General features: G+C 43.0%; 1 protein-coding gene across 1 annotated transcript; it reads left to right on the top strand.

Moving 5' to 3' along the window:
- The first annotated feature begins 25 nt into the window (after positions 1–25).
- PDIA3 (protein disulfide isomerase family A member 3) lies at positions 26–25,124 on the top strand. Its single transcript, XM_039469481.2, has 13 exons — positions 26–334; positions 6,259–6,337; positions 8,209–8,326; positions 12,556–12,663; positions 13,937–14,066; positions 18,865–18,981; positions 19,293–19,418; positions 20,402–20,584; positions 22,506–22,614; positions 23,198–23,326; positions 24,137–24,216; positions 24,398–24,455; positions 24,681–25,124. The coding sequence occupies exons 1-13, from the start codon at positions 168–170 to the stop codon at positions 24,792–24,794; spliced, it is 1,518 nt and encodes a 505-aa protein (XP_039325415.1). The 5' UTR covers positions 26–167; the 3' UTR covers positions 24,795–25,124.
- Positions 25,125–25,587: the final 463 nt, after the last annotated feature.

Below are 25,587 nucleotides of genomic sequence, written 5' to 3'. Positions count from 1 at the left end.
CTGCCACACAGCGGCCCGAGCCGGGCTAGGGGGTTGGGACCTCCGGCTGCAGGTCCGCCTGGGCCAGACGCGCGAGCGCAGACAGCCGCTGTGTGGACGCGCGCACGACCTCCACAGTCCCAGCCGAGCCCCGACTCTCCCGGCCGCCCCCACCTCACCTTGCCGCCATGCGCCTCCGCCGCCCAGCGCTGTTGTCGGGCGTGGCGCTGCTTCTCGCTGCTGCCGGCCTAGCCGCTGCCTCCGACGTGCTGGAACTCACGGACGACAACTTCGAGAGTCGCGTCTCTGACACGGGGTCTGCGGGCCTCATGCTTGTCGAGTTCTTCGCCCCCTGGTGAGGCCACTCTGCCGGGGCGGGGGGAAGAAGGGCTGAGCTGGGCCGGGGGCGAGGGCGCGGGGAACGGTTGGGCCTACGCAGTGCCGGCGCCCGTCCCCATTTCTGTGGGTCCCGGCTGCGGCCGGCACATTGCTCATTCCCGGGGAGCTGGAGGCGCCTCCCGGGAGCGGGGGAGTCGGTGCTGATAGGCGGGAGAAAAACCCGGAGGCTGCGCTCACGCAGGGCCACATCCTTATCTCCGTGTTCTTGCCGCACTTCCTATTTGCAGAGGGTTTAGCCACCCCTTCCCCCACTTCAATATGTAGCTCTATCGTTTCTGCGTGAGTCAGTATTAATATTCTCCAGTCTACAGACTAGACATTCCAAAACCTTGCAGTGGAAGCGGCCGTTTCACCAAACGGCTGTGTCCTGGATCCCTAGGGTGTTTTTCTTCCCTCTTAACCCACGCCGCACAGCCGTTGGTTTCTAGCCAAGGTCACTAAGTGGCTGCAGAATGGCCATTAAGTGTTTTCTTGAGGCAGGTAATTTGTCCGTCACATGGTGTTCAATTTCTCCCTTCAGCGGATCACTTGCATCTTAGCACCGCCAGACACCTCTGTCAAAAAGAAAAGAGGAGGCGAACAAGAATAATTCCATCAGAATCTGTCCAAGTTGTCCATTTTAATTAGGATTTCTTTAAAATGACAAAAAAGACTCCAATGAGAAAGTAACCAATGTTAATTAAATACTCTAGGGTGACTTAAGTGAACAAGGGTGTAAATTCCTTAGCTAGAACTAACTCGAAATTAAAAAAAAAAAAGTTGGGGAGAAGGAAGGGCAAATAGGTTTCTGGCCCAGTCAACTTGAGTGTTTTTTTTTTTTTTTTTTTTTTTTAAACCTCCACATCTCTGGAACTCATGCCCGGCCGTAGTAAATGATGATTATTTTAACCTTGGGATAGCTCAATATAAATATATATAATTACAGTGCTTAATTTTTCCCCTCCTGGCACAGTGACCCTTGGTTTAAAACTGTGTTCAAAATGGTCAGTAAAAGTTAGTGTATACTTTTATTTGCTTTAGTCTCAGGTCTTCACTTCTTGGCCTCAACCAGCTTGCTGGGGGTTACAAGGAAAAAAAAAGCCCTGCAGTAAAGACCACGTGAATCAAAATGATGTGCTAAAGATGGCATATTTTGTTTTCAGCTTGGGCAGGTTTTGTGTCCATGGCATTTCTGGGGCTAACTGGCAGTACAGATTACACATATAGATAGTTCTTTTTTTTTTTTTTTTTTTTTTTTTTTTTGAGGCGGAGTTTCGCTCTTGTTACCCAGGCTGGAGTGCAATCGCGCGATCTCGGCTCACCACAACCTCCGCCTCCTGGGTTCAGGCAATTCTCCTGCCTCAGCCTCCTGAGTAGCTGGGATTACAGGCACGCGCCACCATGCCCAGCTAATTTTTTGTATTTTTAGTAGAGACGGGTTTCACCATGTTGACCAGGATGGTCTCGATCTCTTGACCTTGTGATCCACCCGCCTCGGCCTCCCAAAGTGCTGGGATTACAGGCTTGAGCCACCGCGCCCGGACCTAGCTAGTTCTTAAACATCTCTGGAACTCATGTTTTCTCTTAGGATCAACTCTTCCCAATTATATAATCATGCTGTTAGCTTTGAGGGGGTGTCACTAAATTTGTAAAAGCTGGGGTTTCACTCAGTTTGTCAAATCTGAGTGATGCTTTTTACTACAGTGATGTTTTTGCAACAATTTAAAGTAGGGATTGTTTGCCACTGGAATATTAAAGAAGAATTATTGGCCCAGGTGCTATGGCTCACACCTGTAATCCCAGCATTTTGGGTGGTCGAAGCGAGAGGATCACCTGAGGTCGGGAGTTTGAGACCACCCTGACCAACATAGAGAAACTCCCATCTTTACTAAAAATATATAATTAGCTGGGCGTGGTAGTGCATGCCTGTAATCCCAGCAATGGCGAAATCTTGGCTAACTGCAACCTCCACCTCCCAGGTACAAGCAATTCTCCTGTCTCAGCCTCCCAAGTAACTCAGATTATAGATAGGCGCTACCACGCCTGGCTGTTTTTTTTTGTTTGTTTGTTTGTTTTTTAATTTAGTAGAGACTGGGTTTGACCATGTTAGTCAGGCTGGTGGTGAACTCCTGACCTCAGGTGATCCACTTGCCTCAGCCTCCCGAAGTGCTGGGATTACAAGTGTGAGCCACCATGCCCGGCCTCAGTATTTTTATTTCTTAACATTTCAGCTGGAAGTATTTCCTGACCTCTATATTCCTTTGTGCAGTTCATGAGTTCTATCTTACAAGAAACAGAGTAAGAGTAAATGGGGTTGGGCCTTGGGATGTACACTTGTAATCCCAGCAGTTTGGAAGGCCAAGGCAGGCAGATCACTTGTGGTCAGGAGTTCAAGACCAGCCTGACCAACATGGCGAAACCCCATCTCCACTAAGTCCAGTTAATTTTTAAATTAAAAATTAGCATATCTGTAATCCCAGCTACTTGGGAGGCTGAGATGGGAAAATAGCTTGAACCTGGGAGGCAGAGGTTGCAGTGGTGTGATTAGAGACCAGCCTAGGCAGCATGGCCAGACCCTTTCTTTACCAAAAAAGGACAAAACTTAGCTGGGCATGGTGGTCCACACCTGTAGTCCCAGCTACTCAGGAGGCTGAGAGGCAGAGGTTGCAGGGAGCTGAGACTGTACCACTGCACTCCAGCCTAAGTGACAGTGTGAGACCCTGTCTCAAAAAAGAAAGTAAAATATACCTATTTTAAGCTAGTTCTTTTTCCACTTTGATGTTTCAAGTGAAAGTGAAAGTGAAAGCTTTTTTTTTTTTTTTTTTTTTTTTTAATACAGTCTTGCTGTTTCCCCGGGCTGGAGTACAGTGGCGAGATCTCGGCTCACTGTACTCTGCCTCCCGGGGTTCAAGCGATTCTCCTGCCTTAGCCTCGCTGGCAGCTGGGATTACAGGCATGTACCACCATGCCTAGCTAATTTTTGTATCCTTTTTTTTTTTTTTTTTTTTTGTAGTAGAGATGAGGTTTCACCATGGTGGCCAGGCTGGTCTTGAATTCTTGACCTCAGCTGATTCACCCGCTTCAGCCTCCCAAAGTGCTGGGATTACAGGCGTGAACCACTGCACGCAGTATAGTGAAAGCTTTCTTTGCAGTTGACTTTGTAGACTAATATTTCTGTTATTCATTATGGAGTTAATTGTGTGTGTGTGTGTGTGTGTGTGTGTGTGTGTGTGTGTGTGTGTGTTTGAGACCGAGTCTCTTTCTTTTTTTTTTTTTTTTTTTTTTTTTGTTTTGAGGCAGATCTTTGTCTTGATCTTGGCTCACTGAGGCCTCTACCTCCCAGGTTCCCATGATTCTCCCGCCTCAGCCTCCTGAGTAGCTGGGATTACAGTTGCACAGCACCACACCCGGCTAATTTTTTATATTTTTAGTAGAGACGTGGTTTCACTATATTGGCCAGACTAGTCTCGAGCTCCTGACCTTGTGATCCACCCACCTCAGCCTCCCAAAGTGCTGGGATTACAGGCATGAGCTACTGTAGCTGGCAGAATCGTTTCCCATGAATTTCTCTGGGAAAATAACACTATTTAAATGTTTGAAACTTTCTGAAAATGTATTGATCAGTGTTAACATTTAATATTAAGTTCTCAACATCTGTTTATGCTGTAAGATTTGTGTGTTACCCTCTAAGACAGTAGTAATAAATAGCATTGGCCGGGCACAGTGGCTGATGCCTGTAGTCCCAGCCCTTTGGGAAGCCAAGGTGGGCAGATTATGAGGTTCGGAATTCAAGACCACCCTGGCCAACATGGTGAAATCCCGTCTCTACTAAAAATACAAAAATTACCTGGGCATAGTGGTGAACACCTGTAATCCTATCTACTCAGGAGGCTGTGGCAGAACTGCTTGAATCTGCGAGGCGGAGGTTGCAGTGAGCTGAGATCGCACCACTGCACTCCAGCCTGGGTGACAGAGCAAGTCTCCCATCTCAAAAAAAAAAAATAATATTTATGCTGGTTTCTTGTAATCCCCACCCCCACCCCCTAATTGATCTTTTCAACATCAACATTTAGCTCAAAAATTTTTTTTCCTTCTGTGGACAACAAACTGGTTGATCCTGCCTCTCTGTTGGCATCTAATAATCTCTGTCACCCCTGCCAGATAGGTATTCCTATAAGGAAAGGACTATATCAATTTTCTTATCAAAGTCTTAAAAAGCACTTGACTCATGGTATGCCTGAAGTGATGATTATTGGGTGAATGTATGTTGGAATTCATGATCAACTGCCAGGTGCCATCCTTGAGGGTAGATGGGATTATTTGTATTTTAATATTTTCTAGGGGTGGATGAAAGGTAGTGGTTAATCTTGAAAGATCTGTATTACCTGACCCTGATTTCCCTTAAATTCCACCTCAGTTCCATTCCTAGTGGATTTGAAGAGGGCAGTCTCCTCCAGCCTCATTGAAACTCTTTGTGGATTTGATGATCTTATGGATATTGCCAAAGTTTAAGATAGTGGATTTTAGTCCCATCCTTGCAGCTTGCACACACACCTGGTTGCTCCCCAGATTTCTGGAGATTCTCATTCAGTAAGACATGGATACTTTTTTTTTTGTTTTAATGCTCCATGGATTTTTTTGATAAGCATCTAGAGTTGACACCCACTGACTTGACCTAGTAACTATTTTATGTGATTTTTTTCTCTTAAAATGTTCGAAGATGCCTCAGCTTTGACAACTACCATATATTCAACAGAAATCTCTCTTCTGTCTCTTCTTAATTCTCATTGCTGCCACTCTGGTCCAAGCTTTTATTACGTGCCGTGTGAAATGCATTATCTTATAGATGGCTTTATTCTTGTCTCTGTTTTCTCCATTCTTGTCAGTCTTTTACATTGCTGATAGATATGGTCTTAGTACAGGTGCATGTACATTTATTATCTCAAAAAGCCCTTCACAGTTCTCTGAATTTAAGATGGGTACTCTTACTGGTACTCTTTTACGTTGGCTCTACTCTCCCCCCATCTTAAATTCCCTATCCTCTCCTCTCTGAAGCGTTAAATCCTTAAAGACCCAGATCCAATTGTTATGCCCTTTAAAATACGTTTACTATGCAATATTAAAGGAATACAGAGGATATAATGAATAATACCCTATTTCACACACATAAGACATGGGGTTTCACCGTATTGGCCAGAGTGGTCTCGAACTCCTGACTTCATGATCTGCCCACCTCAGCCTCCCAAAGTGCTGGGATTACAGGGGTGAGCCACTGCACTCAGCTGTTGTATAGTCCTTTATTTTAAACAAGTTTTAGATGTACAGTATTTCCAAGTTTTTTTTTTTTTTTTGAGACGGAGTTTCACTCTTGTTACCCAGGCTGGAGTGCAATGGCGCGATCTTGGCTCACCGCAACCTCCGCCTCCTGGGTTCAGGCAATTCTCCTGCCTCAGCCTCCTGAGCAGCTGGAATTACAGGCACACGCCACCATGCCCAGCTAACTTTTTGTATTTTTAGTAGAGACGGGATTTCACTGTGTTGACCAGGATGGTCTCGATCTCTTGATCTCGTGATCCACCCGCCTCGGCCTCCCAAAGTGCTGGGATTACAGGTTGAGCCACCACACCCGGCCAGTTATACTTTTTGTATTGCGAAAATAGAGCTGCCCTGGGCTGAGCCAGTACTACAGAGTCAACCTCAGTCGAGAGATAGGACCTTTGTCTTCCGAGAGATCTCGTTTACTTTAAAAATAATGAATGTTGTTCATGTAATGATTTTGCTATTGGAAGCATCTACTAGCTCAAAAGTAGTATTATAGTGTGAGATTCTTTCTGAAAGTGAGACAAAATTTACAAATTCATAGGATTAAACTGAGAGTTTGTTTTTTTAATATGTATATAGGTGTGGACACTGCAAGAGACTTGCTCCTGAGTATGAAGCTGCAGCTACCAGATTAAAAGGAATAGTTCCATTAGCAAAGGTAAGTACAGGTGGATTCTTCACTAAAGGATGTGAAGTATTTTAAAAAGTAGTTTGGCCAGGCGTGGTGGCTCATGTCTATAATCCCAGCACTTTGGGAGACCAAGGCGGATGGATCATGAGGTCAAGAGATCAAAACCATCCTGGTCAACATGGTGAAACCCTGTCTCTAATAAAAATACAAAAAATTAGCTGGGCATGGTGGCGCGTGCCTGTAGTCCCAGCTACTCGGGAGGCTGAGGCAAGAGAATCGCTTGAACCCAGGAGGCAGAGGTTGCAGTGAGCCGAGATTGCACCATTGCACTCCAGCCTGGGTAAAAAGAGCGAAACTCCATCTTAAAAACAAAAAAGTTTGTTGTCTCAGCTTTGCTACATGGAAAAAAATAACAGTTATAGTTTGTAAGATTAACGTTCATTTTCTCTGCTCTTATTCTGCTAAGAAGAGTGAATACTAGTTTCTGGGCAAATACACAAATGACTTAGTTTCAAAAGATTAAGAGTAGTGGTCAGGCGTGATGGCTCATGCCTGTAATCCCAGCACTTTGGGAGGCCAAGGAGGGCGGATCACCTGAGGTCAGGAGTTCAAGACCAGCCTGGCCAACATGATGAAACCCCGTCTCTACTAAAGATACAAAAATTAGCCATGTGTGGTGGTGCACAGCTGTAGTCTGAGCTACTCAGGAGGATGAGACAGGAGAATTGCTTGAACCCAGGAGGGCAGAGGTTGCAGTGAGCTGAGATCGTACCATTGTACTCCAGCCTGGGCAACAGAGGAAGACTCCATCCCCTACTCCCCCCCAAAAAAAGATAATAATAATCATTGTTGGCTGACAAGCCTAGGGTAAAGAAAAATAATAATAATCATTGAGTAAATGAGTTCAATAAACTGCCATATGATAATTACAGTAATGGAAATGATAAGAGGATATTGATGAATGTGTAACCAAATGGTCAACTATAAACTTGGTATTTGTTTTTACAATTAAAGTAATGCTTTCAGAATGTTGCCATTTTGTAGTAGACCCATAGTTGTTCTAGTTTAAAAGCTGGTACCTTTGCCAGCCTCAGATATAGTTCATGGCTATTTTTGGAAACTACTTTTAGTCCTATCAGGCAGCTTGCCATAGGAAAAAAATTTCAATCACAATTTCTGCCTTCTGTGCTACAGCCTGTGTGACTATACACACATTAATTTTCTGGATCTCAGTTTACCCATCTTAGAGCATAAGGATCATACTTAAGAATCTTGTGGAGATTAAATGAGATAATATATGCAAAGTACTTGTAGCACTGCCTGGTTTGGAGTAAATGGCTCAAAAGAGGAAATTATTTTCCTTCTTCCTGATAGATCTCACGAGATATGTTATATTATGGTATAGCCCAAACTCAGACTAGCTCAGGGAACATATAAACAAGTATTAGTACCTTTGATAATAGCTCTAGATGATTTGTAAAATCAAAATATATTCCATCTAAAGGATATGTACCCCCATCTGTGTATTCTCTTGATGATAGTCATTAATCAAAATAAGCCCCTGTTAATAATTTAAGTGATCTATCCCTCATGTGTTCTGAAGCAGAAAAAAGATGAAGACCACTGCTTTAGCTAATAGAGACTCGAAGGGCAGAATTTAAACAGTAGTTTTGTATTTTGTATGAGGCCTAGAAATCTCAGTTTTAAAGAATTCCTTAGGTAGTTCTGATGTAGTTAGGCAAGCACCAATCTGCCTTTGAAATCTGATGTTCTATGGCTTATATGCCACGAATTCCTTGATCCTCTTAAGATTTGACCAATCCTAGTATTTTGAGAATATAAGAAGAACCTGCAACACATTCTTGGCTAAGAAATAGTTTGTGTGTTTTAATCTTTAGGTTGATTGCACTGCCAACACTAACACCTGTAATAAATATGGAGTCAGTGGATATCCAACCCTGAAGATATTTAGAGATGGTGAAGAAGCAGGTGCTTATGATGGACCTAGGACTGCTGGTAAGGATCCTGAATTACATTCTGAAAACTGATGTTAAGTACCTTACTCTTTGTAATGGAAACATAAATATTTGTTTTTCTACACAGTATACTTTCAGTCTTAAAAATTCCTCATCTAAGAGGTCAGTTTGGTGGTAATAAGACCTCTCTAAATGAACAGATTATATAAGTAATATAAAAAAAACATGAACTTGATTTATAAGGTCAGCTAGACATTTTTTCATTTTACAAATATTTATTGAGTAATTACTCTGTGCCAGATATTCTAAATATTGGCATTTCTTTTTAGGTGCTTGGCATTTATTGATAAAACAGACAAGATCTCTACTCTTGTGAAGCTTACATTCTGGGGGATGAGGGGAAGGAGGCAACAAACAAGTTTTAAAAATATGTATGACCTGGGTGCAATAGCGTAGTAGACCTATAGTCTTAGCTATTCAGGAGGCTGAGGGAAAGACTCTCTTGAGCCCAGCCTTTGAGATATAAAATGAGTCTCTGATAAAAAGTTAGGGCCAGTTGCAGTGGCTCACACCTGTAATGCCAGCACTTTGGGAGACCGAGGCAGGTGGATCACAAGGTCGGGAATTCAAGACCAGCCTGGCCAGCATGGTAAAACCCCATCTTTACTAAAAATACAAAAATTAGCCGGGCATGGTGGTGCATTCCTGTAATCCCAGTTACACAGGAGGCTGAGGCAGGAGAATTGCTTGAACCCAGGAGGCAGAGGTTGCAGTGAGTTGAGATCATGCCACTGCACTCCAACCTGGGCGACAGAGCGAGACTCCATCTCCAAAAGAAACTGGAAACTTTGTGCACTCTTAGGAGTATAAAATGGACAACCACTATGGAAAACACAGTATGGTGGTTCCTTTAAAAATTAAAAATAGAAGGCCGGGCGCGGTGGCTCAAGCCTGTAATCCCAGCACTTTGGGAGGCCGAGGCGGGTGGATCACGAGGTCAAGAGATCGAGACCATCCTGGTCAACATGGTGAAACCCCATCTCTACTAAAAATACAAAAAATCAGCTGGGCATAGTGGCGCGTGCCTGTAGTCCCAGCTACTCAGGAGGCTGAGGCAGGAGAATTGCCTGAACCCAGGAGACAGAGGTTGCGGTGAGCCGAGATCGTGCCATTGCACTCCAGCCTGGGTAAAAAGAGTGAAACTCCATCTCAAAAAAAAAAAAAAAAAAAAAAAAAAATTAAAAATAGAGTCGGGTATGGTGGCTCACACCTATAATCCCAACACTTTGGGGGAGGCCAAGGCAGGCGGATCATTTGAGATCAGAAGTTTGAGACCAGCCAGGAAAAACATGGTGAAACCCTGTCTCTACTGAAAATACAAGAATTAGCTAGGTGTGGTGGCACATACCTGTAATCTCAGCTACTTGGCAGGCTGAGGCAGGAGGTTTGCTTGAGCCCGGAAGTCGGAGCTTGTAGTGAGCTGAGATTGGACCGTTGCACTCCAGCCTGGGGAACAAAGCAAGACTCCATTTCAAAAAAAAATTAAAAATGCCAGGCACGGTAGCTCATGACTGTAATCCCAGCTCTTTGAGAGGCCAAGGTGGGTAGATCACTTGAGGTCAGGAGTTCAAGACCAGCCAGGCCACCATGGTAAAACCGTGTCTCTACCAAAAAATAGAAAAATTTGCCAGGCATGGTCCCAGCTACTTAGGAGCCTAAGGCAGGAGAATCTTTTAAAACTAAGAGGTGGGGGTTGCAGTGAGCCAAGATTACACCACTGCTCTCCAGCCTGGGTGACAGAGTGAGACCCTGTCTCAAAAAATAAAAATAAAAATGGAATTAACCATATATATGATCCAGCTTCTCTATACCCACCTCTGGGTATACAGTAAGTTCTCAATGTTGTCAGTAGATTCTTGGAAGCTGTGATTTTTTTTTTTTTTTTTTTTTTTTTTTAGATAGAATTTCACTCTTGTTACCCAGGCTGGAGTGCAATGGCGCGATCTCTGCTCACCGCAACCTACGCCTCCTGGGTTCAGGCAATTCTCCTGCCTCAGCCTCCTGAGTAGCTAGGATTACAGGCACGTGCCACCATGCCCAGCTAATTTTTTTTATTTTTAGTAGAGACGGGGTTTCACCATGTTGACCAGGATGGTCTCAATCTCTTGACCTCGTGATCCACCCGCCTCAGCCTCCCAAAGTGCTGGGATTACAGGCGTGAGCCACTGCGCCCAGCGAAAGCTGTGATTTTTAAGTGAACAACCCTTAACGAAACCTGTTTTTTTTCCTCATCAATGTTATAGGAAACTGTTATTCTAGGACTTGCTGTGCATTCTTTGTCTTAAAGTTGCAGTTTCTGAGCACCTATGAGTAATATTAAGTGAGGACTTACTGTATACGCAAAAGAAGATAGTTGTACACCTACATTTACAGCAGCATTATCATAGTAGCCAAAAGGTGGAAGTAATCCAAGTGTCTATCAGTGAATGAGTGGTAAACAAAATATGATTTATGCATCCAGTGGAAGATTTTCAGCCTTAAAGAAGAAAATTATAACTACATGCTGCTGTATGATTCCACTTACATGAGGTAGCACAAATAGGATACAGAACTGTATGTTTAAAAATCGTTGTGGTGTGGGGTCACTCGCCTGTAATCCCAGCACTTTGGGAGGCCAAGGCGGGCCTATCACCTGAGGTTGGGAGTTTGAGACCAGCCTCACCAACATGGAAAAACCCCCATCTCTACTAAAAATACAAAATTAGCTAAGCGTGGTGGTGCATGCCTGTAATCCCAGCTGTTCGGGAGGCTGAGGCAGGAGACTTGGTTGAACTCATGAGGTGGAGGTTGTGGTGAGCTGAGATCTTGCCATTGCACTCCAGCCTGGGCAACAAGAGCAAAACTCGATCTCCAAAAAAAAAAAAAAAAAAAAAAAAGGTTAACAAGGGCTGGGTATGGTGACTCACTCCTGTAATCCCAGCACTTTTGGGAGGCCGAATCAGAAGGATCATGAGGTCAGGAATTCAAGACCAGACTGGCCAACATAGTGAAACCCTGTCTGTACTAAAAATACAAAAAAATAACCAGGCATGGTGGCAGGCACCTGTAATTCCAGCTACTCAGGAGGATGAGGCAGGAGAATCACTTAAACGCGGGAGGCAGAGGTTGCAGTGAGCTGAGATGGCGCCATTGCACTCCAGCCCAGGTGGCAAGAGTGAAACTGTCCCCACCGACCCCCACCCCCGCCCCGCAAAAAAAAAAGGAAAGGAAAAGGTTAATGAGTCTCATGCCTTAAACCCGGAGGCAGAGGTTGCAGCACTTAAGGAGGCTGAAGCAGGTGGATCGCTCAAGCCTAGGAGTTGGAGGCCAGCCTGGGCAACCTAGTGAGATCTCATCTCTATGAAAAAATACAAAAAACTAGCTGGGCATGATGGTGCATGCCTATAGGCCCAGCTACTCAGGAAACTGAGGCAAGAGGACTGATTGACCCATAGAGGCAAAGGCTGCAGTGAGCAATGATCGTGCCACTGGACTCCAGCCTGGGCAGCAGGAGACCCTGTCTGAGAAAAAAAAAAAGATTAGAAACAAATGTCCATCAATTTTGCACCTGTGTTTGGTTAAATAAATTAAGGCACATTTACAGTGAAACACTATGCATTTTAAAGAGTATTTCTGTTAAAAAATTTTTAAGCCGGGCGCGGTGGCTCAAGCCTGTAATCCCAGCACTTTGGGAGGCCAAGGCGGGTGGATCACAAGGTGAAGAGATCGAGACCATCCTGGTCAACATGGTGAAACCCCGTCTCTACTAAAAATACAAAAAAAGTAGCTGGGCATGGTGGCATATGCCTGTAATCCAAGCTACTCAGGAGGCTGAGGCAGGAGAATTGCCTGAACCCAAGAGGCGGAGGTTGCGGTGAGCCGAGATCGCGCCATTGCACTCCAGCCTGGGTAACAAGAGCGAAACTCTGTCTCAAAAAAAAAAAAAAAAAAAAAAAAATTTTAAAGTATAATAACAAACTATGTCACTGTAACAAAAGGTTGAAGTAGCTATGTATATGTGATTGCCTGTTTATGCATTAAATGTCTGAAAGGATATACAAGAAACTGAAATCTTACAAGGAGGAAACTGGGTGAGTAGGGACAAGGGTGGCAAGAAAATTTCATCATATACCCTTTTGTGCCTTCTGAATTTCGAATCATGAATAATTGCCTTCTCAAAAATTATAAATAAATAAGTGTGTTGCTATAACTTTTATTTTGACTTCTAAGATGGAATTGTCAGCCACCTGAAGAAGCAGGCAGGACCAGCTTCAGTGCCTCTCAAGACTGAGGAAGAATTTCAGAAATTCATTAGTGATAAAGATGCCTCCGTAGTAGGTAAGCAGCAAATATTAAACCATGCCACAGAATTATCAGCTTGGTTTCCAAAACCCTCCATGTCTGGGAAAGCCACAATATTAAAGCACTTAAGGAAACCTTGAAGCAGTTCAAAAGACAACTGACAGAATTGGGTCAGCATTGCTATAATGTGGGGGGCACTTGCTGTTTAATTTGAGTGGGTTTGTGTTCTTAAAGATATAAAGGTTTAATTTCAATTAAAGGACGGTGATAGGAGTGAGCATGGGGGAAAAATAAAGGACTGGGATAGGAATATCTTCGCCATTTTCTAATGCTTCTTAAACTCTGAAATTTAACTCATATAATAGGGTAGTTGTGACTGAAAATAAGGTTTTAAGGTAGGAAAATACAAGTAAATAATAAACCTCTGCTATTTTCACAATAATTAGGGGACTTAAAGTCTGATTGATAGGATTTGTCTTGTTTTTGCAGCAATCATTGCTTTCTCGTGTTGCAGTATCTCATTTTTAAATGGCATGAGCCAGTTAAACACTTTCTGCATCTTAGATGTTCATTGTTTTGTTTTTTTAAATGTGATGTATGATAAATGTGACTAAAAAATGAATTTAAAAATAAAAACTATGTACTTCTCTTAGTCTCCTAATTTCTGTAATAAAACTGACTTTCTGGCAGCAGAATGTCATTTACCATTTAAATTTGGCTAAAAGCCACTTTTTATCTGGGTTTTACTGATTCTTTATATTTCATAAGGAGTTAGTGTGTATTTGTTGAACATTTATGTTTTAGTCACTTTTCTAAATGAGTAGATCTAAAGACAAATACTGAGAAAGAAAAAAATTGGGTGAAGTGATTTACAGTTTAACATATCATCTTAATTTAATCCTTCCGATACCTCAAATAGTCCCTAAAACTCTTAAGAAATTAAGCAATTGGCCAGGCATGGTGGCTCACGCCTGTAATCCAAGGATTGGAGGCCAAGGCGGGTGGATCACCTGAGGTCGGGAGTTCAAGACTAGCCTGACCAACATGGTGAAACCCTGTCTTTAAAAAAAAAAAAAATAGAATGAAGATTCCAACACTGACAAATCTTCCTTGGCTCTCTCCAAAAATGTTTCTGTAAAGGGTAGAGGGGAATTTCTCATCCTAAATGTGCCTGTTTGAGGTAGTCATGGAAAAGCAGGCCCAGTCCTCAAAATAGAATGAAAGCCTTGAAAAATAGACCTTTATGGTTTGGAATGTCTATCTGTCAGGACTTACTGCTTCTTCCTTGTGTTTAATATTTTCTCTATAGGTTTTTTCAAGGATTCATTCAGTGAAGCTCATTCTGAGTTCCTAAAAGCAGCCAGCAACTTAAGGGATAACTACCGATTTGCACATACGAATGTTGAGTTTTTGGTGAACAAGTATGATGATAATGGAGAGTAAGTGATCTGAGTTGAATCTACAGACCAAGATTTACTGTGTGAACTGGTAGTTTTTATTTATTTATTTTTCTGAGACACGGTCTCAACTCTGTCACCCAGGCTGGAATGCGGTGGTGCGATCTCTGCTAACTGCAACCTCTGCCTCCCAGGTTCAAACAATTCTCCCACCTTAACCTCCCGAGTAGCTGGGAGTACAGGCAGGCGCCACCACACCCTGCTAATTGTTGTATTTTTAGTAGAGAGGGTTTTACCATGTTGCCCAGGTTGGTCTCGAATTCCTGGCCTCAAGTGATCCATCAACCTTGGCCTCCCAAAATGTTGGGATTACAGGCATGAACCACTATGCCCTGCTAAACTGGTGATTTTTATACCTAATTTTTCCAAAAGGTTTTTTTTTTTTTTTGAGACGGAGTTTCGCTCGTTACCCAGGCTGGAGTGCAATGGCACGATCTCAGCTCACTGCAACCTCCGCCTCCTGGGTTCAGGCAATTCTCCTGCCTCAGCCTCCTGAGTAGCTGGGATTACAGGCACGTGCCACCATGCCCAGCTAATTTTTTTTTGTATTTTTAGTAGAGACGGGGTTTCACCATGTTGACCAGGATGGTCTCGATCTCTTGACCTCATGATCCACCTGCCTTGGCCTCCTAAAGTGCTGGGATTACAAGCTTGAGCCACCGCGCCCAGCCCAAAAGGTTTATTAAGTACTTTTTTTTTTTAGACAAAGTTTCACTATTGTTGCCCAGACTGCAGTGCAATGGTGGGATCTCGGCTCATCGCAACCTCCGCCTCCCGGGTTAAAGTGATTCTCCTACCTCAGCCTCCCAAGTAGCTGGGATTACAGGCATGCACCACCACACCCAGCTAATTTTCTATTTTTAGTAGAGATTGAGTTTCTCCATGTTGGTCAGGCTGGTCTCAAACTCCCAACCTTAGGTGATCTGCCTGTCTCGGCCTCCCAAACTGCTGGGATTATAGGCAGAAGCCACTGTGCTCAGCCTTACTGAGTACTTTCAAGGCGTTATGCTAATGTCAGAAACTATTGCTGCCTTCAAGGGACATTCCTCTATCTAGCAGAGGGAGATTATATACGTGAACGTATGTAAAAATGTAAAAAACATATGTAAGTGTTACATGTTATAATAGAAATATATACAGAGTGGGTTGGAAGTACAAACGTGGGAGTGATTTTTTATCTTTTGGAGTCGGGGCAGTAATATCAGAAAAAAGATTCATAGAAAGGGTGACTCTTGAAGGATGGGTTTTTTCTGGAAGGTTATGGCCTTTGAAATAAAAATTATTCTAGATAGAGCACCAGGAATGAAAGCCTTGAGATGTAGGATCGCCTAGGTATGTAGGAGCCCTACATAATACTGCTGGAGCATTGCTTGTGATTGAGATCATAGTAAAAGTTAAGATTGCAGTGTTCAGCAGAGACCAAAGTACAAATTTTAAGTGCCATATAAAAGAGCTTCTATTTTATCTTTTAGACATTTGAGAACCATTGAAAGATTTTGGTCTGGGGAGCAATGCCTAGTGTTCCATTATTGGAACGTTAAGCTTGTTGGAATTATTTATATCCTCCTGCTCAAGGTCGTTGCCAAGGTCTGATTTTTCACAAAAACATTATGCAACCTCTGGCATAAATGGTTTAAATTTGTGAAGAAGTCACTGGCAACCACATGATAATGCTTTGAAAGGGGAGTGGTGCAAGGCATTCTAAGGAGAATTCTAAGGGGAATCTAAATTGAGGGTGACGTGTGAGAGTCTAAACTCAGTCAACATCATTAGTGGCAATGGAAGGGAATGGGGTGAATATTAAAAAAAATAAACAAGGCCAGGTGGCGGTGGCTCACGCCTGTAATCGCAGCACTTTGGGAGGCTGAGATGGGCAGATCATGAGGTCAGGAGTTCAAGACCAGCCTGGCCAATATGGTGAAACTCCATCTCTATTAAAAATGCAAAAATTAGCCAGGCATGGTGGCACGCGCCTGTAGTCTCAGCCACTCAGGAGGCTGAGGCAGAATAACTGCTTGAACTGGGAGGCAGAGGTTGCAGTGCGCCGAGATCACACCACAGCTGTGGTGTGTGTGAACTTTAGGGCTGCAGTGAGCTATGATCACACCACTGCACTCCAGCCTAGACAACAGAGCAAGACTGCATCTCAAAAAAAAACAAAAAACAAAAAATGTAAACAGTAGTAGTCACTAACCATGTGTGAAAAGAAGAAGATTTAGAGTAAGCTTGAGGTTTTTTTTTTTTTTTTTTTTTCTAGCTGGAATCTTTTTTTTTTTTTTTTTTTTTTTTTGAGATGGAGTTTTGCTCTTGTTACCCAGGCTGGAGTGCAATGGCGCGATCTCGGCTCACCGCAACCTCCGCCTCCTGGGTTCAGGCAATTCTCCTGCCTCAGTCTCCTGAGTAGCTGGGATTACAGGCACGTGCCACCATGCCCAGCTAATTTTTTTGTATTTTTAGTAGAGACGGGGTTTCACCTTGTTGACCAGGATGGTCTCGATCTCTCAACCTCGTGATCCACCCGCCTCGGCCTCCCAAAGTGCTAGGATTACAGGCTTGAGCCACCGCGCCCGGCTCTAGCTGGAATCTTGCCCTTGTTGCCTAGGCTGGAGTATAATGGCACGATCTTGGCTCACTGCAACCTCCACCTCCTGGGTTCAAGTGATTCTCCTGCCTCAGCCTCCTGAGTAGTTGGGATTACAGGCATGCAGTACCACACCTGGCTAATTTTTGTGTTTTTAGTAGAGACAGCGTTTCATCATGTTAGCCAGGCTGGTCTCAAACTCCTGACCTTAGGTGAACTGCCTGCCTTGGGTTCCCAGAGTGTTGGGATTTACAGGCATGTGCCACCCCACCTGACCTGCTATTGTTTTTAAAGGTTTGAAAATCCACTCTAACCCCCTTTTGAGATAGTGAAAAAGCTGAAGCCTAGATGGGTTAAATTGAGACCTGGTCTAACATGTTTGGAATTAGTTGGGGAACTATGATTAGAACCAAGTTCTCTTAATTTTCCAATTCAAATTTTATTAAACCGTATACCCAATTACTGCACTTAAGATTAACGTGGTGTCCAGGCGCGGTGGCTCACGCCTATAATCCCAGCACTTTGGGAGGCCGAGGCGGGTGGGTCACGAGGTCCAGAGATTGAGACCATTCTGGTCAACATGGCGAAACCCCCTCTTGACTAAAAATACAAAAAAAAAAAAAAAAAAAAAAATTAGCTGGGCATGGTGGCGCACACCTGTAGTCCCAGCTACTCGGGAGGCTGAGGCAGGAGAATTGCTTGAACCCAGGAGGCGGAGGTTGCGGTGAGCTGAGATTGCGCCATTGCACTCCAGCCTGGGTAACAAGAGCGAAACTCCGTCTCAAAAAAAAAAAAAAAAAGCTGGGTGCGGTGGCTCAAGCCTGTAATCCCAGCACTTTGGGAGGCTGAGGCAGGTGGATCACAAGGTCAAGAGATCGAGACCATCCTGGTCAACATGGTGAAACCCCGTCTCTACTAAAAATACAAAAAATTAGCTGGGCATGGTGGTGCGTGCCTGTAATCCCAGCTACTCAGGAGGCTGAGGCAGGAGAATTGCCTGAACCCAGGAGGCAGAGGTTGTGGTGAGCCGAGATCGCGCCATTGCACTCCAGCCTGGGTAACAAGAGTGAAACTCCGCCTCAAAAAAAAAAAAAAAAAAAAAAAAAAAAGATTAAGGTGGTTAGCATCTCAGTGTTAATTAGAAGGTCATGTTGCTGAGTCCAGTACTAGAAAAGAGTCCTTATGTGCTTAGATGATACTAGTTTAAAGTGGTGGCAAAAGTAGCTAGTCTGAGCTTTACATGAAATATGGGGCTGTGCCTGTAATCCCAGCATCTTTTAGAGGCTGAGGTGGGAGGATTACTTGAGCCTGGGAGTTCAAGACCAGCCTTGGTAATATGGATAGACCCCCATCTCTACCAAATTAAAAAATAAAAATAAAAAACTAGGCTGGGTACAGTAGCTCATGCCTGTGATCCCAGCACTTTGGGAGGCTGAGGCGGGTGGATTAGGAGGTCAGGTGTTTGAGACCAGCCTGGCCAAGATGGCGAAACCCCATCTCTGCTAAAAATACAAAAATTAGCCAGGTGCAGTGGTATGCACCTGTAATCCCAGCTACCCAGGAGGCTAAGGCAGGAGAATTGCTTGAACCTGCGAGGCACCAGTTGTAGTGAGCAGAGATTGTGCCATTGCACTCCAGCCTGGGTGACAGAGTGAGACTCCATCTCAAAAAAAAAAAAAAAAAATGAGTTGTGCATGGTGGTGTATACCTATTTTGTCAGCTACTTGGGCAGCAAAGGTGGGAGGATCGCTTGAGCCTGGGTGTTTAGGACTGCAGTGAGCTATGATCACACCACTGCACTCCAGCCTGAGCAACAGAGCAAAACCCTATTTAAAAAAAAAAAAAAAAAGGCCGGGCGCGGTGGCTCAAGCCTGTAATCCCAGCACTTTGGGAGGCCGAGGCGGGTGGATCACGAGGTCAAGAGATTGAGACCATCCTGGTCAACATGGTGAAACCCCGTCTCTACTAAAAATACAAAAAAACTAGCTGGGCGTGGTGGCGCGTGCCTGTAATCCCAGCTACTCAGGAGGCTGAGGCAGGAGAATTGCCTGAGCCCAGGAGGCAGAGGTTGCGGTGAGCCGAGATCGCGCCATTGCACTCCAGCCTGGGTAACAAGAGCGAAACTCCATCTCAAAAAAAAAAAAAAAAAAAAAAAAGGGAGACCGTTTTTGTGTCTATTGAGACTTTTTTTTTTTTAAGGGGTATCACCTTATTTCGTCCTTCACATCTGACGAACAAGTTTGAGGACAAGACTGTGGCATATACAGAGCAGAAAATGACCAGTGGCAAAATTAAAAAGTTTATCCAGGAAAACATGTGAGTACTTCTTTGTATCTTGTCTGGGATTTCTTTGCTTGATTTTAGTTTTTTTTAGTCTCAGTTATTAAGCAGAGCTATATTTTGGCTTAAATGGTCTATTCAGGGGGTTGTAACAATAATAATTTGAGTTTATGTTAAAGCAGTAACGTATGGGTGTTAGAACTCTTGTCATCCTGTAAGGTATATTGCTCCGTACTAAATGTTGAAAATCTCTTTCCTTCGTAAATGCTGTCAATTACTTTGTGGTAACTTTTATGATATAGCTAAAAACTTGCCACGCCAGTTGATAATGGATTCTTTCATTTCAGTTTTGGTATTTGCCCTCACATGACAGAAGACAATAAAGATTTGATACAGGGCAAGGACTTACTTATTGCTTACTATGATGTGGACTATGAAAAGAATGCTAAGGGTTCTAACTACTGGAGAAACAGGTAATAAGAATTATGTTTTTCCCTTGTGAACAAGTTTACTCAGTGTAGAAACAGTCTCATAACTATCCTGTAAAAAAATAATTGGTTTCTTAAGAAGCTGTAAAAAAGAGAAAAAAAAGCCGGGCGCGGTGGCTCAAGCCTGTAATCCCAGCACTTTGGGAGGCCGAGGGTGGATCACGAGGTCAAGAGATCGAGACCATCCTGGTCAACATGGTAAAACCCCGTCTCTACTAAAAATACAAAAAATTAGCTGGGCATGGTGGTGCATGCCTGTAATCCCAGCTACTCAGGAGGCTGAGGCAGGAGAATTGCCTGAACCCAGGAGGCGGAGGTTGCGGTGAGCCGAGATCACGCCATTGCACTCCAGCCTGGGTAACAAGAGCGAAACTCCATCTCAAAAAAGAAAAAAAAAAAAAAAAAAAAAAAATGAAAATAAGTATCCTGTTACCATATGTGGTGTAAGAGCAGGAAAGAATGGGAACATTTGGCTTCCAAAAACTACATTTGAAGCCATAAGGACAGGTAACATAAACTGTTTTCAAAGTCTATTGAGCATGTATTTCATAGGTGTTTCTTTGCTTTGTGACACACTGGCTCCAAATAAAATGTGCAAATTTGATGTAAAATGCACTTAAAACATTGTGCTTACTTGCACCTTTAGACTCTCAGTGCATTTTATCCTCATGAATTTTCTTTCCGTTTCAGTCATTATGCCTAAAATAGATTTCAGTTATATAATACAGCAAGATTTAGCAGGAATGGACGTGTTGATTGGGTATCACCAATTTGGCCGTGAAGTTTAGTAAGGCATTGAAATATATTATAATCCTTATTCAGTGCTGAAGAGCTCAGACTGTTCTGATGCCAGAAGGCTACATGGACTGTAGAACTTAGTCTTTGATTTCCAGTCACTTGCTTCTTAGTTTCAGAAGTGCTTGACCACCCTGTATAGTCTTGGCACAGATGTCTCTTGTTTCCCACAGGGTAATGATGGTGGCAAAGAAATTCCTGGATGCTGGGCACAAACTCAACTTTGCTGTAGCTAGCCGCAAAACCTTTAGCCATGAACTTTCTGATTTTGGCTTGGAAAGCACTACTGGAGAGATTCCTGTTGTTGCCATCAGAACTGCTAAAGGAGAGAAGTTTGTCATGCAGGAAGAGTTCTCGTGAGTTGCTAGTTGGGCTTTGATTCTGCAAGGCAATTATTAAAGCCTTTTATACCACAAAGGATTTATAAGGAACAATACTACTGGAATGTGAAGATAGGTCTTTTAAAATCAAGACCTGTGACTGTCACGTTTCTCAATTTAAATATAGGTAATTTAGGCCAGGCATGGTGACTTATGCCTATAATCCTAGCACTTGGGGAGGCCAAGGCAGGCAGATCACCTGAAGTCAGGAGTGTGAGACTAGCCCGACCAGCATGGAGAAACCCCATCTCTACTAAAAATGCAAAAAGAATTAGCCAGGCGTGGTGGCGCATGCCTGTAATCCCAGCTACTCAGGAGGCTGAGGCAGGAGAATCACTTGAACCGGGAGGTGTTGCGGTGAGCCAAGATCGCGCCATTGCACTCCAGCCTCGGCAACAAGAGTGAAAGTCCATCTCAAAATAAAAAAGTAAATAAATATAGGTACTTGAAGGATTATGATCCTTAATGAATTATGAAAACTAATGAAAGGATGGCAGCTTGGAATTCTTACATGATTCCACTTGGTCATTAGAAATAGTAGATAAAGGCTGAGCACAGTGGCTCACATCTGTAATCCCAGCACTTTGGGAGGCCGAGGCGGGATGATCACAAGGTCAAGAGATTGAGACCATCCTGGCCAACATGGTGAAACTCCATCTCTGCCAAAATACAAAAATTAGCTGGGCATGATGGTGAACGCCTGTAGTCCCAGCTGCTTGACAGGCTGAGGCAGGAGAATTGCTTGAACCTGGGAGGCGGAGGTTGCAGTGAGCCAAGATCATGCCACTGCACTCTAGCCTGGCGCCTAGAGACAGAGCAAGACTCTGTGTCCAAAAAAAAAAAAAATTAGCCGGGCGTGGTGCTGTGCACCTGTAATTCCAGTTACTAGGGAGGCTGAGGCAGGAGAATCACTTGAACCCAGGAGGCAGAGATTGCAGTGAGCTGAGATCATGCCACTGTTCTCCAGCCTGGGTGACAGAGCAAGACTCTGTCTCAAAAAAAATAAAAATAAAAATAAAAGGAAAGAAAGAAGGGAGGAAGGGAGGGTGGAAGGGAAAGAAAAGAAAGAAGATTGGACAGCCTCCTTTGAGCCAGGCATGATGGCTCACATCTGTAATCTCAGTACATCGGGAGGCTAAGGCAGGAAGATAATTTGAGCGCATGAGTTCAAGGCCAGCCTGGGCAACATAGCAAGACCCCATGTCTATAAAAAATTTAAAAATCGAAAAAAAGATTGGAAAACCTCCTTTTTACTGATATAATTTGAAACCAAACCATTTTCCCCTTCATCCCTACAGAATGTCTTTTCTTTTTGAAATACTACATGGGTGAGCCAGGCATGGTGGCTCACGCCTATAATCCAAGCACTTTGGAGGCCAAGGCGAGCGGATCACTTGAGGTCGGGAGTTCAAGGCCAGCCTGACCAACATGGTGAAACCCCGTCTTTAAAAAAAAAAAAAAAAAAAAAACTACATGGGTCTAAAGTAAGTTCAGAATCAGGAAGACCCTAAGACTCCAGAAACAATTTTTATCCTCACTCTTTGAGATTTTGGGAGATTGAGACAAGAGAAAATCTTCCTTGTGAGCCAGTCTATAAAAGAAAAAACTGTAAACACACACTATACTCCAGAGCAATAGGATCTGGTTCTTTTACAAAAATCAATCTCCAAAAGACAAATGATTCTTCTTTCTCTGAACTTTCTAATCCACAAAGAACACACTAGAAACAAAAGTTACAGTTTGTTCAGTCAGTTCTGCATATTGAGAGATAAGAATTCTCCCTTTTTTGCCTTGAAATTAAAACTAAAATACATAGTAACTGTTCAAAGAACTTGCTTTTAATCTTCTCAGTGGTAGGAGTAAATTAACCAGCCTCACCTTTGTTTTCCAATTGTAGGCGTGATGGCAAGGCTCTGGAGAGGTTCCTGCAGGATTACTTTGATGGCAATCTGAAGAGATACCTTAAGTCTGAACCTATCCCAGAGAGCAATGATGGTCCTGTAAAGGTGAGGTGCTCACAACCTTATTAAGCTATGAGCAATTGCCTCTCATTTTCTCTCTCTTTTTTTTGTCCTCACTCCCTGAGTCATAAAATAAGCATTGGCAGGACTCAAAATGCTTGGTAAGGGAAAGTGTATAAAGCCTGCATAGAACTTTCTGATGAAATTTATATTGGGCTAACTTATGAGGATAGAGCAATCCCTAAGAACAGTGTATTGCTCTGAATGTTTTTTATAGAAATGCAGTCTTACTATGTAGACTCAGCCTTCTGAGTAGCTTGGACTGCAGGCATGTGCTACCATGCCTGGCTTGAAATTATTTTAGGGAACGGTTGGGTAGCACTTTTGTGTCCTGTAACTTCCTGAACATACTTTGACAGGTGACAAACATAGGAGCAAGTTGGTATCTAGTGAATGGCAACATCTTTAATCTGTAAATGTGATTTGGGTTTCCATGACTTACTTTCTAACACATCAAATTAGATAACACATCAAATTAGAGAGGGATTGGGTCTAGGAACAAATACAGCTTGTGAACTTATTTTTTTTAAGGTTATCTTACAACCAGAGATTATTCTGTGTTTTTCAGGTAGTGGTAGCGGAGAATTTTGATGAAATAGTGAATAATGAAGATAAAGATGTGCTGATTGAATTTTATGCCCCTTGGTGTGGTCACTGTAAGAATCTGGAGCCCAAGTATAAAGAACTTGGAGAGAAGGTAAGTGTGAACCCTATTCTGAGGATAACATTTGAGCGGGAGCCGTAAGTTTATATGTTCAGCATTGGCTAATTTGCTTAGTTCCTAAGTACTGATAGATTTTTTTTCCCCAATTACGGTTTACTCACTTTATTTGACTGTACCGTAGTGCTCCAGCCTGTGCAGCACCTGAGATACTCGCTTTTAACATTCCATTCCTCAGGCTCAATGTAGATTATGGTTAAAAATATCTAAGAACTGGCCGGGCGCGGTGGCTCAAGCCTGTAATCCCAGCACTTTGGGAGGCCGAGGCGGGTGGATCACGAGGTCGAGAGATCGAGACCATCCTGGTCATCATGGTGAAACCCCGTCTCTACTAAAAATACAAAAGCTGAGGCAGGAGAATTGCTTGAACCCAGGAGGCGGAGGATGCGGTGAGCCGAGATCGCGCCATTGCACTCCAGCCTGGGTAACAAGAGCGAAACTCCGTCTCAAAAAAAAAAAAAAAAAAAAAAAAATCTAAGAACTTCTGAATTTTGTTAATGGCTTACATGAATCCATATGGTCCTTCATCTTGAAACATTTGGCTTAGCCTTTGTAATGTCTTATTCAGACAAGGTAAATTTGAAGGTGGCAATATGTAGTGTCTTAATACAAGAGAAAAAAGGGAAGTTTGTGTAAAGTGAGGTACTACTATCTGCAAACCACTCTTCCTACCTGAACAGCAGTTTATCTGGGTGTTTGAAGAATGAGATTAAGTCTTGAATTGACTAAGTGTCCCTCAGTCACTGAAAACTTGGAATTTAAACATTTAACCTATTTTATTAACAGCTCAGCAAAGACTCAAATATCGTCATAGCCAAGATGGATGCCACAGCCAATGATGTGCCTTCTCCATATGAAGTTAGAGGGTAAGTGGATTAAAAATTAACAAACATATCCAGGCAATTGATAGGAATAAAGCCTGTAACCACCGGGAAACTATTTATTTACAAGACATGGTTTTAGGGGAGGACTTCATATTCCAGTTGAAGGCAAAAGCAGCATGGCCCCATGTGACTCCTTGAAATTAATAAATGTTTCTTTCCCCAGTTTTCCTACCATATACTTCTCTCCAGCCAACAAGAAGCTAAATCCAAAGAAATACGAAGTAAGTGAATTGTCCCATATCCCCACAAACATACACATGACATAAACACACACTCTTAAGCATAGTTCTTTAATTGGGTTTATTTAACTGAAAACTCTGTAAACTCTCATGGTGAGTATAGGTGGGTACTAATGTGCTTTTACAAACTCAAGTCTTCCTGTTTGAGTGAGGCAGATTGGGGTTCTTTAAAAAGTTACATTTTTAAGGTAATCTTTCTGTTTTCAGGGTGGCCGTGAATTAAGTGATTTTATTAGCTATTTACAACGAGAAGCTACAAACCCCCCTGTAATTCAAGAAGAAAAGCCCAAGAAGAAGAAGAAGGCACAGGAGGATCTCTAAAGCAGTAGCCAAACACCACTTTGTAAAAGGACTCTTCCACCAGAGATAGGAAAACCATTGGGGAGGACTGGGACCCATATGGGAATTATTACCTCTCAGGGCTGAGAGGACAGAATGGATATAATCCGAATCCTGTTAAATTTTCTCTAAACTGTTTCTTAGCTGCACTGTTTATGGAAACACCAGGACCAGTTTATGTTTGTGGTTTTGGGAAAAATTATTTGTGTTGAGGGGAATGTTGTGGGGTGGGGGGAATTGAGTTGGGGGGTATTTTCTAATTTTTTTTGTACATTTGGAACAGTGACAATAAATGAGACCCCTTTAAACTGTCTTATTTTCCACAAGATTGAGAACCAGAGGTTCTCTACACACTATCACTCCAATAGAGCTTTCTTTAGTGATGGAAATGTTCTGTTATCTACACTGTTCAATGGTAGCTACGGAGCATCTGAAATATTGCTAGAAACTACATTTTTAAATTTTTTATATTTTTTTTAGAGATGAGGTTTCACCATGTTGGTCAGGCTGGTCTCGAATTGTTGATATCGTGATCCGCCTGCCTCAGCCTCCCAAAGTGCTGGGATTACAGGCATAAGCCACCGCACCCAGCCCATTTTTAGTTTTCATTAACTTAAATAGCCATACAGTTGCTACTGTACTGGTCACTGCAGCTGTAGACTGATTTGACTGGGTCCATAATTAATCAACTCAAAATTCTTTCCAAATGTATCATCTCTTTCTCTCCTTACATGTTTATTGCCCAGGCCTACCCTGGTGTTTAGAACAGGTAACG

Source organism: Saimiri boliviensis, chromosome 2, assembly GCF_048565385.1.
Source record: "Saimiri boliviensis isolate mSaiBol1 chromosome 2, mSaiBol1.pri, whole genome shotgun sequence".
Taxonomy (NCBI): domain Eukaryota; kingdom Metazoa; phylum Chordata; class Mammalia; order Primates; family Cebidae; genus Saimiri; species Saimiri boliviensis.
Note: the sequence above shows the minus strand (reverse complement) of the source record. Positions and strands in the feature narration are given on the sequence as shown.

Bases quoted from the DNA above. Each gene is read 5' to 3' on its own strand.
- PDIA3 (XM_039469481.2), top strand. From the start codon at position 168: ATGCGCCTCCGCCGCCCAGCGCTGTTGTCGGGCGTGGCGCTGCTTCTC. The intron at 335-6,258 runs GTGAGGCCACTC...ATATGTATATAG, and splicing joins GTCGAGTTCTTCGCCCCCTG to GTGTGGACACTGCAAGAGAC. The intron at 23,327-24,136 runs GTAAGTGTGAAC...TTTTATTAACAG, and splicing joins ATAAAGAACTTGGAGAGAAG to CTCAGCAAAGACTCAAATAT.